Below are 14294 nucleotides of genomic sequence, written 5' to 3'. Positions count from 1 at the left end.
TGGAGAAGGCCTTTGTCCTTAAAGGGTGTTATTTCGAACTTATCGAAATGTTAACCCGTCATCATTCGATCAAGGTTAAACTCTTCTTTTTGGCGAAGGCCCTTGGCTTTAAAGGGTGTTATTTTGAACTTATCGAAATGTTAACCCGTCGTCGTTCGATCAAGGTCGAACTCTTCTTTTGGCGAAGGCCCTTGGCCTTAAAGGGTGTTATTTCGAACTTATCGAAATGTTAACCCGTCGTCGTTCGATCAAGGTCGAACTCTTCTTTTTGGCGAAGGCCCTTAGCCTTAAAGGGTGTTATTTCGAACTTATCGAAATGTTAACCCGTCGTCATTCGATCAAGGTCGAACTCTTCTTTTTGGCGAAGACCCTTGGCCTTAAAGAGTGTTATTTCGAACTTATCGAAAAGTTAACCCGTCGTCGTTCGATCAAGGTCGAACTCTTCTTTTTGGAGAAGGCTCTTGCCCTTAAAAGGTGTTATTTTGAACATATTGAAATGTTAGCCCGTCGTCGTTCGATCAAGGTCGAACTCTTCTTTTTAGCGAAGGCCCTTGGCCTTGAAGAGTGTTATTTCGAAGTTATCGAAATGTTAACCCGTCGTCGTTCGATCAAGGTCGAACTCTTCCTTTTGGCGAAGGCCCTTGACATTAAAGGGTGTTATTTCGAACTGGCGTCGAAATGTTAACCCGCGTTTCTGTCAGATTTTGGAGAATCGCAGGTCGCCGTACTCTCTCTGCATACGTCGAGGTGAATGCCGACGTACTCGGTTTTGTTTTTACCGGAGAATATTGGGTTCACTTGTCTTTTTGACTTGTTTTCTTCGTAGAATTGTAAAGCATGAGCCAACAATAATAGGCACTTCTCCTAATACTGGTTTTCAGATGACATCTCTTCCAAAGCTTTACATATTACTTGCTGAATCTCTTCTTCTAGAATCTGTATCAATGACAATCAAGTACATCCATGTAAAGTTGCTAAGCCATAAAAGCAAGTCATAGCCTGAGCACGACTAAAATTGCTAAGATGGCAAACCAAATCAGCAGCAAAAGTGAGAATATAACCATTCACATCCGCTAGTTAGACAAGATATTATTGACAAACAGCATGCGTTTTCCATGTAAATTGCTTCCCCGAATAAGAAATGCAATTAACCATAAGGAAGCTAAGATTCATAATTATAACCCTCTAACACAAACAATGTTTAAAACTTGTAGCAACGGAAGCAAAAATTGAAGACCAAGAAAACTATGGCATAAAATATTATAACTAGAACCAAAAAGAAGGGAGTCCCAGTTTTGCTTAGCTTCTGCGTTTCTCGGGTGAGTCTCAGTTTGCTTAATTTTGCTTGCGCTGGGGAATTCGATGTGTTCCCTGGGTGATTACTTCTGCTTCTATCCCACTTAAAAAAATAATAAGTTAAATCAAATGAAATCATTCTCGTTACCTCGATTTGATCGGCCGGCAAGTGGGGAGGAATGTAGAATTTTTCCTTAAAGAAAAGAATAGATCATGAGAAGCGGCCTAGTAGTCCACCATTAAGACCTGGCCCCAAAATCTCGAGCAACAGTTCACTATGTCAGGACAGACAAGTAGCATCCAGAAACATAAGGTAACCATACACAACGATAAGGAAGACATTTCCTAGAGCAGTTTTAGTGCAAGGCAGAAAACCATAGCTCTGGTCGCATGCCTCCTCTTTTTCAGCAAAAAGCGAGATAATTCCGTGTTCACGACTACTACTGCCTCAGTGAACTCTGTCGGAGACCAGATCCGATGACGGCTGATCGCAGAACGGTGGAATGGGCCGATATATGGAGGCCGCCGGAGGTGATGATCTGGACATCGGCTTCAACTATTTCATTTTGACCGTAAAGTCCATTGACAGAGTTTTTATTCGGTGACATGATGACATCAATCGATCCGCGTATGATAGAGTGAATTGAGATTTGAGAGAGTGTTTATGTGTACTTACATTTTGATGAGAACAATTTGGCAACGTGAGCTGCTGCCCACCAAAAAGTCATAAGGCGGCACAACGTAGCATGGAAGAAACGTGGAACCACTTCCATCCCCCACCACAAAATGAATCTACATAAAGCATGATATTTAAACATGGCCCCTATATTACTATTTTTTTTTGATTTGTTTTTTGTGTGTTTTGCAAATATAAGCGTGGATTAGTTTAATCCACAGTGATTGAGGCCTGCTTGTGCGTAAGCATAGATGGGCAACTTTGTCAGCCATATAGAAAAATATCCACTAGTGTTTTTTGCTTAGGTTCGTGCTGTGTACGCATTATAGTTTCCTTGTCTGACTCCTGCCGTTTAGCTCGAAAATGTTGTCGGCAAGGGGTATTTCAACTGTGTTGAAGCAATTTTTGTCTTTCAATCGAGATGTTCCTGTGTACGTTCGTCCACGTGGGTCTTATGTGCTTGCCTGGACAAAGAACGTGAGGTGATGATGAGATTTTCTTCGCTCCCGCCCGATGGCCCGGTGGGGGAAAACAAGTTGGTAACACCGCTTGCCTTGTTTAGTATATCGATAGTTGATGGGGCAAGGATTTCCGAGCCCGGTGATTTTGTTTGGCTCTTCTTCCCCTTCTGCGCTGCTCCCATGTCGCGTGGATTGGATTCTCCCTTCGTGCTTCTTTTGGTAGGTGATTGTGTTTCTTGGCTTTGATCTAGGAGAAACTAGGAATTTTCACTAAAGAAATCCCCACAGACGGCGCCAAATTGTTTGACTCAAAAGATATTAAAACCTTTTTGAACAAATCAATCAAAGATGAAAGAGTAAATCTCAGTCAAACATAATTAATTTCAGATCGAAATGTTAACAACGATTGCATATGGGATAAAAGAGATATGGTTGATCTTATTAAGATTCGACACTGTCTTCCTCATCAATCGATGGGGGAGTAGATTTGCGTATTTTCTTCGAGGTCATTTCCTCTTTTTTCTAGGATACAAGAAGGGAGTTTTTGTCTTCTTTTTTTTAGGAATTGGAGAAGCCCCTTTTGAAAATCGTCCCTTCCTATTTATAAGGCGTATCCATAGAAAATCTTAAAAAAGTACAATCAGAGGGGATATTGTATCTTTTGAGGATTCCAAAGCAAACTAGCTATTTCATCGCTGTCCGACCTCGGTCTTATTGATGACTGTCCGACCTCGGCTATTGATGACTGTCCGACCTCGGCCTTATGTCTGTCCGATCTCGGCCTTATGTCTACGCGTGCCGAATTTCTGTGATCTAATTTTGACCCATACAAGTATGAGTAAGGTAGGTGTGTTGTTGCTCGATTGACCACACTAGTTACCTTAATACGCTTTTGGCAGTCGAAATAGAAGTGAAGTAAATCATAAATTTTGTGGAGAAACATTTTGAAATCACAGTTGACTGCATTGTCCGTACGAAGAACAATTTAGGAAATCCTGAGCTGTTTGAGTGGAATTTGTCACATTTTTACCAGAGAAATCGGGACATATATGTCGCTTTCAAAAACCCGCTTTTCTCTCTCTCTCTTTATCAGATCAAAGAAATAGCTATTTCCCACTCCTTCTCTCTCTTCTCTCCAGAGTTTCTTTCTCAACATTCTGATCCAGCTCATAACTGAACATAATCACATTTGCTTTTATGCTTCAACTCCTCTACAATTCATAGCATTCCTTTGTCCATTTGCTCCGATTGATGCCTTTCAATATGTTCATTGTGAGACTTCTAACTCACTCTATTATTCTTTTTCTATTTTTATGTTATTTCCATTATGCATTTGAATATAGTGTTTTTAAACAGATTATGAGGTAATGTAAGTGGCAAAATGACCTTGTTACCATGATCCACTGAGATTTAGTTTTTAAATGAATAGTGTAGTGTGGAAATGAGGGACAATTTTTGTTGGTTTTCTAAATTGTAAAATAGGGATCGGAAACGAAGGTTTGGAAAATGTGGGAACCGAAATGAGTAGGGCGGAGTTTACGAGGATGAAGCAAAAGGCAGCTCCAGTACCGCTAGGGACTCTTATCAGTCGTGAACTGCGGAATGACAATGTAGAGAAGCCTACGGTGAAGTACGGGCAGGCTGGTTTGGCCAAGAAAGGAGAAGATTATTTCTTGGTCAGGCCTGATTGCCAGAGGATTCCGGGGAATACATCCACATACTTTTCTGTTTTCGCGGTAAACTGAAATTACTTAATCATTTCCAAATCTGTGATTTGTTTATGAATTATGATGAAGACAACATTGTTAGTTGTTTGTATGGATTTCTGAGTTTTGGGCTTTTCTTTGGTAGATCCTTGATGGGCATAATGGTATATCAGCTGCTATATTCACGAAAGAGAATTTATTGAACAATGTATTGAGTGCTATTCTTCAAGGACTTGATAGAGAAGAGTGGCTCCAAGCCCTTCCTCGCGCACTAGTTGCTGGTTTTGTGAAAACTGATATAGAGTTTCAGCAAAAAGGCATTTCCCCCAGCTTTCTCTCCAATATGTTCCACTTCTAGTTGCCCCTTTGTTCTCTAAATGCGTAGTTTAACTGTTCTTATAACCAAGTTTGATGTTGTTGACAGGTGAGACATCTGGAACTACTGTTACCTTTGTTGTGATCGATGGGTGGACGATTACTGTCGCATCTGTTGGAGATTCTCGGTGCATATTAGACACCCAAGAAGGTGTGGTCTCTTTGTTGACTGTTGACCATCGATTGGAAGAAAACGAAGAGGAACGCCAGCGTGTAACCGCAAGTGGTGGTGAAGTAGGAAGGCTCAATATTTTTGGCGGTAATGAGGTATCCACATGTGATGAATTTCTGACTTTTGCTTGTTAATTTTATGAAATTGGCTCAAGGGTAATATATACTGATGTTCTCTCTGTGAAATTTGATTGGTATATAGGTTGGGCCTCTGCGTTGCTGGCCTGGTGGATTGTGCCTATCAAGGTCAATTGGTGATACAGATGTTGGGGAGTTTATTGTTCCAATACCTCATGTTAAGCAAGTGAAGGTTCATAACCTTAACAAACCATTTCGCCTTCTAATTAAACTACTATCCCTTTTAAACTATGGTTTGATTTCTCTTCTTTTGTTAGCTTTCAAATGCTGGGGGAAGGCTTATTATTGCCTCTGATGGTATATGGGATGCTTTATCATCTGATTTGGCAGCACAATCTTGCAGAGGTTTGCCAGCAGATCTCGCTGCGAAGATGGTTGTGAAGGTGTGGATGATTATGAGTAATGTTCATTTAAGTATTTTTATATTTATGAGGTTGTCTCTAAATCTTGGAGTGGTCTATATAACACAGGAGGCTCTAAGGTCACGAGGTCTGAAAGATGATACAACCTGCTTGGTTGTTGATATTATTCCTTATGATCATCTTGTCTTGCCTCCAACACCTAGGAAAAAGCAAAATTTGTTCAGTTCATTTATCTATGGGAAGATATCACAAAATTCAAGATCGAAAAAGCTTTCTACTGTTGGTATTGTGGAGGAATTATTTGAAGAGGGCTCTGCAATGCTTGCTGAGAGGTAAGGTGTATTTGACTATTTGTTAGTTTTAACATCATTCTGCATGTTTGGCAACATGAGAAGTTTCCTACAATTGTTTTAGTGCTTGATTGAATGTGGCAGACACTTGGGTGATTGATGATTGCATTTTATTCTGGAAATGGAGCACTGCTGAAAACATGTACTCCGTGAATGATATTAACAAGTGCTCCATGTATTTATTTCTTTATGAAAAAATCACACTGTCTGTAGCTTCTTTGATTGCCTATTGATGTCCTAGCTAGAGGAGACATCTTCGCTAATCATTAAAAAGTTATTCCTTATACATTATCTTGATCTTTAACTTCTACTGAAGCTACCATATTTCTTGTCATCCTTGTTTTTAAATTCTTATGGATGTGAATGTATTTGTTGTATGGCTAAAAGAAATTATTCCATGATTTTACCTATATCAGCAGTGGAACTTTACTCTCTTTTCTCTACTTTCTCTGTTCGATAACAAAGGATAATAGTCAATTTCACTTATTTACCAATCAGACATTGGATTTAAGTCTAAAACTATGTATAAAAGGATTTTTTGTCTCTGCATCAATCTTGTACCATGAGGTTCTTGTTAAAGTTGCTTAATTAGAACACCATATGTGAATGCACATGCCATAAGAACACAAGAGAAATACCATTTAAGAGGGAGAAACAATGCATGTGAGCATATATTTACCTTTTTCAAGACTTGGTTATTTTTCTGTTGACTCATCATTTTTCAATTTGATAGCAATTTGCCCGTGCGCATGTCATGCATTGTGTTCGTATTTCTTATCTTCTTTTGTGACGTTGCAGGCTTGGTAAAGATTTTCCTTTGAACTCTAGCTCTGGGCTCTTCAGATGTGCTATTTGTCAAGTTGATCAGCCAGCAAGTGAAGGTTTATCTGTTAACTCCGGCCCTTTCTTCTCACCTGCGTCAAAGCCATGGGAAGGTCCATTCCTGTGCGCAAATTGCCGTAGGAAGAAAGATGCAATGGAAGGCAAAAGGCCTAGTAGAGCTGCACTAACTGCTTGACCTCGTAAATTAGTATATTCTCATATTTTTTGCCTGGCGTGTGAAAATGCTTGGTTCTCAATCTGCAGATGGTGTTGCTGTAGATGCATGTGTGATATCTAGTGATAAAAGTTGTAAATGTTTGGAGAGCACTAGAAGTTTGGATTGATTCTCCTTTTTTGCTCGGTAATTAGTATTACTAACCAAGAATGGACAGGCTGAAATTGAATCATATGATTGTGATTGTTTGATTACAAACAGCTTGACTTGAATGTGTCAGTAAAGAATGATATATAATTGTCAAAATAGTTTACTAATGTATCTCAGATTGTGGTTGACCAGTTTCCAAATAACCAGTGTAAAGGTCGATTTGTTCTGTAACTTGCCAAATTGATTATCTTGCCGTTTTGATGTTTTGTTTTGTGAGACATGGTTATGGTCTTCGATTAGATTTTCCAATTACTTGATTCAATCCGTTGAAGTTAAGGGATTTCTCTCTCTATATTTGTCGTTAGTTTAGTTCCTTAGCAATTTTCTCCTATAATATAATCACTTTTTTTAAAACTTTGTTTTCCTCTGCATTTGGCACTAATATCTTCCGATTATTCTATTTCCTTATTTACTAATATATTTTTCATCACTATTTTTTTTTTTGAAAGATCGGAAAGGAGAAAAAAGAGAACTAAGGTCCAAATTCGTACTTGCACTATTTGAATTTATATAATTTTGCCTAGGTTAACTTTTGGTCTATTCATATCCTCGTAGTTAGCAATCATCATCTCATAAATGCCCTGTCATTAGTGGAGCTTTAACGTGTGCAATTTTTTTTTGAGAAAAAGTCTAATTTTAGCTTCAACTTTTGACTAAAGTTCAAAATTACTTTCGGATTGGAGCTCCATTAGGGAGTTAAAGGGCAAAAATGAGACTTTTTCTAACGGCTTGAGTAATATTAGACCAAAAATTTAAAGAAGGAAAAAGTTGTTTCATTTCAAATAGTTTGACCAATTTCCTTCAAATTAATTCGATTGCAACCTAACATACCATGGCTAAATAGTGATGGCAAAATGGTTAAAAGAAAATAGTTATCCACCCATATTATTCATTAAAAGATAGGTAGGATAATGAACATTTTAAAAACGGATCAAATATGGTTAAGAACCATAGAACCATATTATCCACTTAGAAAATGGATAACCAATGAATAACCAACTGATAACTAATGGTTTAATTTTAATATTTGTAAAACCTTAAATTAGGGGTTATTCAAGATTTAGAAGACTAGAAATTCTCCCAAAAGTTTACGGTACATGTTGCTAAAGGTGAGACAATCTTCATTCACAGCCTTCACCACCAAATGGTTTGAACTACACGATAAACTAATGGCTCATAAACCTAAGTTGAAGTGCACTAGTGTCTGGTGGCAGCTGCCTCCTACAGGATGGATAAAGTGTAACACAGATTGAGCATGTAGAGGAAATGATGGCAGACCTTCTTATGCTTATTGTATTAGAGATGGAGTGGGTGATCTACTATATGCACAGACATATGAGATTGAAAATACAACAACAACAACCCAGTATAATCCCACTTAGTGGGGTCTGGGAGGGTAGTGTGTACGCAGACCTTACCCCTACCCTGGGGTAGAGAGGCTGTTTCCAAATAGACCCCTGACATCCTTCCCTCCAAGAACTTCCCACCTTGCTCTTGGGGAGACTCGAACTCACAACCTCTTGGTTGGAAGTGGAGGTTGCTTACCATTAGAGCAACCCCTCTTGTCTCCACTAACTATTCTTGTACCTTACCATTAGAACTCACATATGAGATTGAAAATGCGCAACTAATTTAGAAGCCGCAACTATTCTGGAGGCTCTAAGGTACATTGTGCAATCTCAGTGACCTCCTTGTATCATTAAAACTGATTCTATGTTATCTTAAATGAAGTGTGGGAGCCTCCATGGAATATTGTAATACAGATAGAGGAGATTAAAATGCTCATGACTATGTGTACAGTTGCATGACTCATGTTCTTAGGGAAGAAAATAAGTTAGCCGATCATCTTGCTAACCTAACGTTAGAACACCAAGCAACTGTATACAGGACATGAGAAACAATGTATAGGACAGTCCAATTATGTGGTTAAAGGTCCAAGAATGCATTTGACCAATGCAATCATACGCTTAAGGAAGAGGCAATTTGAACATGCATAACTCGCTACAGGACATGAGAAGCGAGCTTTAGAGCCTACTTCATCATGTTGCACTCCTGGCGATGCCAAGGCTGTCGCCCGCTCCTTCTCGCGTACCACTAAGCTTTGCGCACCTACCAGCCCGCGTTAAGCCTCACAACACTTGGCCTATCGCGCGATCCCAGGACTGCAGAAGCGAGCCCAGTCGCCTGCCTCCCCACGCAGCACTCCTAGCGATGCCAAGTCTAATGCCAGCTTCTTCTCGCCTTTCATTGGGCCTCGGGCCTCGTGCACCATCCAATTCGCGTCGTACAGTGCCATACTAGGGCTGTAGAGAGATCATGCACGCCTCAAACCTCACAGCGCCAGGGAAGGTCCAACTCAAACAACATGTGCACCTGTGAACATATGAAGATTGTCAAGAGCTCATTTGATGGTCTCACGTCAACATGGTAAAGCTACACAAGGAGTGGCATCTTCATCATCATATAACATGGGAGGACAAGAAAAGGATACTTTCATTGCATACAAATGATACAAACAAGTTTCAAGACATTGAGAACATGAAGCAGGGAGCAAAGTTAATTTCTATACTTAAACTATTTTTAGTTACTAGTTTTAGTGTACGCGTTCGAAAAAAATAATAATCTCACCCAAGAATAATATCCATGACAAATAATAATAACACAAGAGAATAACAGCGACACCAACTCTTAATCGGGGTAAAATACAGTACCCGAGCGGAACAATATAACCACTATAATAGTACAACTTAGTAGTATCAAGAGACTACTACAACTTCCAAAAAAAATAACATTGTTTATTTAAAATATCTCACTACAATATTACTCACACTCACTATTTATCTCACAGACTACAATCTTTGGATTACTCTCTCTAACTTCTATTGTTTCTCTCTTATTTTGGTGTGTTTAAAATGAAGAATGGATGCCTCTATTTATAGTAAGAGTTTCCATCCAACTACTACAAAGAAGATGGATTTAGCCATATAATATTTCAACAAAGTTGTAGGCACCTCCCATCCCATTTTTCTTCAACAAATTTGTCAACAAAGTTAGGCACCTCCTATCCCATTTTTCTTCAAAATGAGCCCCACAGTACGTGCGTTGCACGTGTGTGCCGCGTCAAATAATAAATATATTTATATGTAAGAAGAACAAATTATTGAAAATGGCAATTTATATCAAAATAAATTAAATATTTGCTTAAGGAAACAATTTGTAAAAGATGATTAAATTTTTAATTAATTTTAATTTTTATATATTAAGACTTCAGACATGATTCAAATAATATATATTCGATAAACAAAGCTGATTTTAAAATCCTAAATAAATAAATATGAGGAAAATTAACACATGAAATAATTATAGTTGTGAAACAATTTAATAAAATAAAATTTAAACAACCAAGAAAATATTTTTGTATGAAAAGGAAAATAAAAGATCAAAATTGATCTTGCACAATAATATTTTCCCGTACGATATAGGCATAAAATATTTACACGAAAATTATACAATATTTTTTGTCCTTGGTTTATAAAAAACTTACCTTTTACTTTTTTTATTCTCTTCTTTTTTCTTAATATATTTTATCCTTGCTTAGATGATCTCGAACTCCTAATTATCAAGTAATAATTAAAATTTTACTTGATTTTAAAGTCCTAAATATTAAGAAAGTTACTTAAATGACATATTTGTCCAAGGTGAAACTTATTTTTAAAGGGTAAAAAGACAAACGATATTTCGTTACAAGGCCTTCGTGTCCTAATCTTAAAGTACGCACGTTATATGTTCTATTTTTAATTTTATTGTATATATTTTTTACTTTTTAAAAATATATTTATACACAATTTATGTACTTGAGCTCTTATTGCTACGATAGGCAGCATAAAATGCACTTCAATGGGAATACACATTTTAATTAAATTTGTAATTAATGTCTTGTGACTATTGGAAAATATTTTCTACAATTTGTACAAATACGTATTATGTTTCATAATGCCCTGAATATTATGCTGTCTTGCCATTTTATTGAACGTAACGACAAGTTTGTTTCCAACTTAAAAAACGCAAGCCCCTGAATGTGTGTGTTTGTTTTGGTTTGAAATTAAAGGACAGTTTAATCATTCAATCGGAAAAGGAAAAATACTATAGACATTCAATTGTGCAGACCATTGTATAGTACGAATATGTATTATGTTTCTAGCTTTTTCTTGGATTATAAAATCTGTACTTAAATTTTATTTGGAATGAATTATATATAGTTATGTTTTATAGTTTGAAATAAGGAGATGATTTATTTAAGGTTTAGTATTAATTGATTTTGAAAATCCAAAATATTAGAAGAGTAATTAAATCACAAATTTGTCCAATATAAAATCTATTTTTAAAGGATAAAAAAGGCGAACGACATTTCGCTAAGGACCTTCGTGCTTTTAATATTATATATATATATATATATATATATATATATATATATATATATATATAGATAGATATCAATTCATGGCATGTTGTCTATAAGTTGATACATATTTTAGCTAGCTCGTACTTTTTCCATATTGTAAGACATTATTTTTGTTTTTGTTTTATTAATAAAAAAGACCACTAAGCGACCAGCATAGTGATATATTTGTTTAAAAAAATGGATATCTATATTATCCGTCGGTTAACTCATTTTTATCAATATTAAATATGGATCGGGTCAAATACTTTATTTATTTTTATATTACCCATTTGACCCGTCTATATCCGATCTGACCTGCTCGTTTGCCACCCTTATGGCAAAACAAATAGGTTTTGCCTTGGGAACCAAGATGAGCAAACTCCAAATGATTAAAAAAATAGGTTTTGTTCGTGGCTGTGTGTAGTGGTGGCAATATGGATTAAAAAAAAGTTATCTATCCATATTATTCACCAAAAAATGGGCTAAATAATGAACTTTTTAAAAATGAGTCATATATGAATAAAAATCATATTATCCACTTAGAAAATGGATCACCAATGGATAACTTATGTAAAGACTCAAATTGGAGGTTCTCATATTTGGGAGACTAGGAATTCTCCCAAAAGTAATAGTATTCAAGAAGGTATGGATATCCATATTATTCGCTAGTTAACTCATTTTCTATCCATATTAAATATGAGACAGGTAGGATAATTTATCTAATTTTTCATTACTAATTTTCGATCCGACCATATTTAATCCGGACCGCCCATTTGTCACCCCTAGCTATTCATGACTCCTGTTTACTCAGTTGCAACATAACGTGATCGATCCCAACACAAGGTCCGTAGCAGGGGCGACCAGAGGGTAAAGCCACTAAAACGGTGGCTTTAGGCCCCGGAATTTTGGGGGCCCCAATTTTTGTTTTTTAATTTTTATTTGATGTCCAGTATTTAATTTAAGGCATTGATTAATTCGAATTCTTACCGTATAAAGTCCATTAAAGTGGGAGCTATCCCTTAGAAGAGATTTTTTTTTTCATTCCAAATACTGAAATCGAATACTTCCGGTTAAAGAAGGAGATATGCTATCCATCCCACCACAACTCTTCTCGTGAGGCCCCAAATCTTTTTAAGAAAATATTAAGTATTTCAAAGTAGAAAAGTAAAATGTTTTATATAAAAGAAGGATTACATTAATCGTTAGAAAATATGTAATGCACTTTTAAACTCTATTTGTTTTCCTCATGTTTTCATCGTTGCAACAAGTATACTAAAACATCAAAAAATTCTTTTAATACAAAGTTATTAACTTCTTGACTCAGGTTCTATTATTTAAGATCAATACTGCACATGAGAGATTAAATGGTTTATACGAAAAATTTTAAGTAATTTTATTCTAAAAATATTGAAAAAATTTACTTCAACTAAAAATATATAGGATTTTTTTTTAAAAAAGGTCTCACATTAAAGTTTAGCTTTAGGCCACCAAACTTATTGAGCTGACTTTGGTCTATAGTAGCATCCCAAGGAGCTACAATCGCAACACAATGTGAAAGAGTCAGACTTGCATAAATAGGCGAACTTTGGGAATTTATCATTTTCTCATTTCCTAAGTACAAAGGTAAATCCAAGAGTTGAAGGTTCCGAGTGCCATACGTTTTTGAAAGTAAACATCTTGCGATTTACAAGGTCCAAAGGGAAGCATTTGTTCGATTTGATCAATTTTAGATTTTAGTTTGAATTATTTAATTCTTCAATTTATATATAAAAATAGATCGAACCAAAAAATATTAAAATAATGACAACTTGGTGCTCCAACAATATTACTATTAACATCAATTTTTTTCTTTCTACAAAGTACTCAATAAATGCATTCATTAATGATCGATCTATATGTAGAACTTCTTAAAATTTTAATAGTATATTACGATCCGGATTTTTCATCCTCGGGAGTCATGATGACGCCTATTAGTGAAAGCTAGGCAAGCCGACCATTTGAATTATTTATATTTTTCCCATTTGAGTCCTTTTACTATTAATAACCAATAAATGATAAACAACGGAAATCTAATAAGCGGAAGACTGATATGTAATAATTTAAGAAAGATACCAATACCAATCCATACAACAACTACCCAAGACTGGTGTCACAATTCCACAGACTGTCTAGGAATACTACAAATAAAAGTCTGAAAGATTTATTACAATACTGTCTCTGAAATATGTAAAAGAAACAGACTAAGAGGATAGGAGAAGATGCAAAGGCCTGCGGACGCCTGCAAGACTACCTCGGAATCTCCGACTGGACTAAAGGCAGCCACCCAAAGCTATGGTCCGAAAGCTGCAGCTCCGGGATATGCACACAGTGCAGAGTGTAGTATCAGTACAACTGACTCCACGTGCTGGTAAGTGCCTAGCCTAACCTCAGCGAAGTAGTGATGAGGCTAGGACCAAACTACCAAACAAACATGTGCAGTTAAAGCATATATACGTAGCAAATAATAATAAAGGAACTAGTAGTTAAAAATAGGAAGGAGACATGATGTGGGGGGATATCATTTACCAACAGTAACTCAGGAGAAAAGCATAAAGAACAATTTAAAATTCGCAGCAGAAAGAATAAGGAAACAGTAGCAAATCAATATCCACTTTTATCCTTTACTGTTGCGGTGCGCAACCCGATCCAAATATAATATTGTTACGGCATGCAACCCGATCCCTATATACAATTCAACACCAATCACGAAAGAGTCCTGACAAGGGAACAAATAAGGGAACAACAATATCCCGGCAAGGTAACAATATCAAAACATCAACATCAGGCAAAACTCACCCGAGCCCTCGGGGCTCCAAACCAAACATGTACACCAACCTAAAATATCATACGGACTTGCTCGTGCAATAAAATTCTCAAAATAACATCAATAACCATGAATTTACCACCAAAATCAAAGAAAATCACATAAACTTTCAAAGTTCCGAATCACGTCATTTTAAGTCCGTTTCTCACCAAATTTTACATGCTCAACTTAAATCATATATAAGACATGTACTGGGCTCCGAAACCAAAATACGGGCCCGATACCAATAGTTTCAAACATAAATTCTT

General features: G+C 36.5%; 1 protein-coding gene across 1 annotated transcript; it reads left to right on the top strand.

The window, feature by feature from the left end:
* Positions 1-3521: 3521 nt before the first annotated feature.
* On the top strand, positions 3522-6853 carry LOC104212086 (probable protein phosphatase 2C 5). The gene is made up of 8 exons (XM_009761271.2): positions 3522-3705; positions 3916-4169; positions 4285-4456; positions 4564-4781; positions 4888-4995; positions 5081-5206; positions 5294-5517; positions 6334-6853. The coding sequence occupies exons 2-8, from the start codon at positions 3954-3956 to the stop codon at positions 6551-6553; spliced, it is 1284 nt and encodes a 427-aa protein (XP_009759573.1). The 5' UTR covers positions 3522-3705; positions 3916-3953; the 3' UTR covers positions 6554-6853.
* Positions 6854-14294: the final 7441 nt, after the last annotated feature.

This window comes from Nicotiana sylvestris, chromosome 12, assembly GCF_000393655.2.
Source record: "Nicotiana sylvestris chromosome 12, ASM39365v2, whole genome shotgun sequence".
Classification (NCBI taxonomy): Eukaryota; Viridiplantae; Streptophyta; class Magnoliopsida; order Solanales; family Solanaceae; genus Nicotiana; species Nicotiana sylvestris.
Note: the sequence above shows the minus strand (reverse complement) of the source record. Positions and strands in the feature narration are given on the sequence as shown.

Bases quoted from the DNA above. Each gene is read 5' to 3' on its own strand.
- LOC104212086 (XM_009761271.2), top strand. From the start codon at position 3,954: ATGAGTAGGGCGGAGTTTACGAGGATGAAGCAAAAGGCAGCTCCAGTA. The intron at 4,782-4,887 runs GTATCCACATGT...ATTGGTATATAG, and splicing joins ATATTTTTGGCGGTAATGAG to GTTGGGCCTCTGCGTTGCTG. The intron at 5,518-6,333 runs GTAAGGTGTATT...GTGACGTTGCAG, and splicing joins TCTGCAATGCTTGCTGAGAG to GCTTGGTAAAGATTTTCCTT.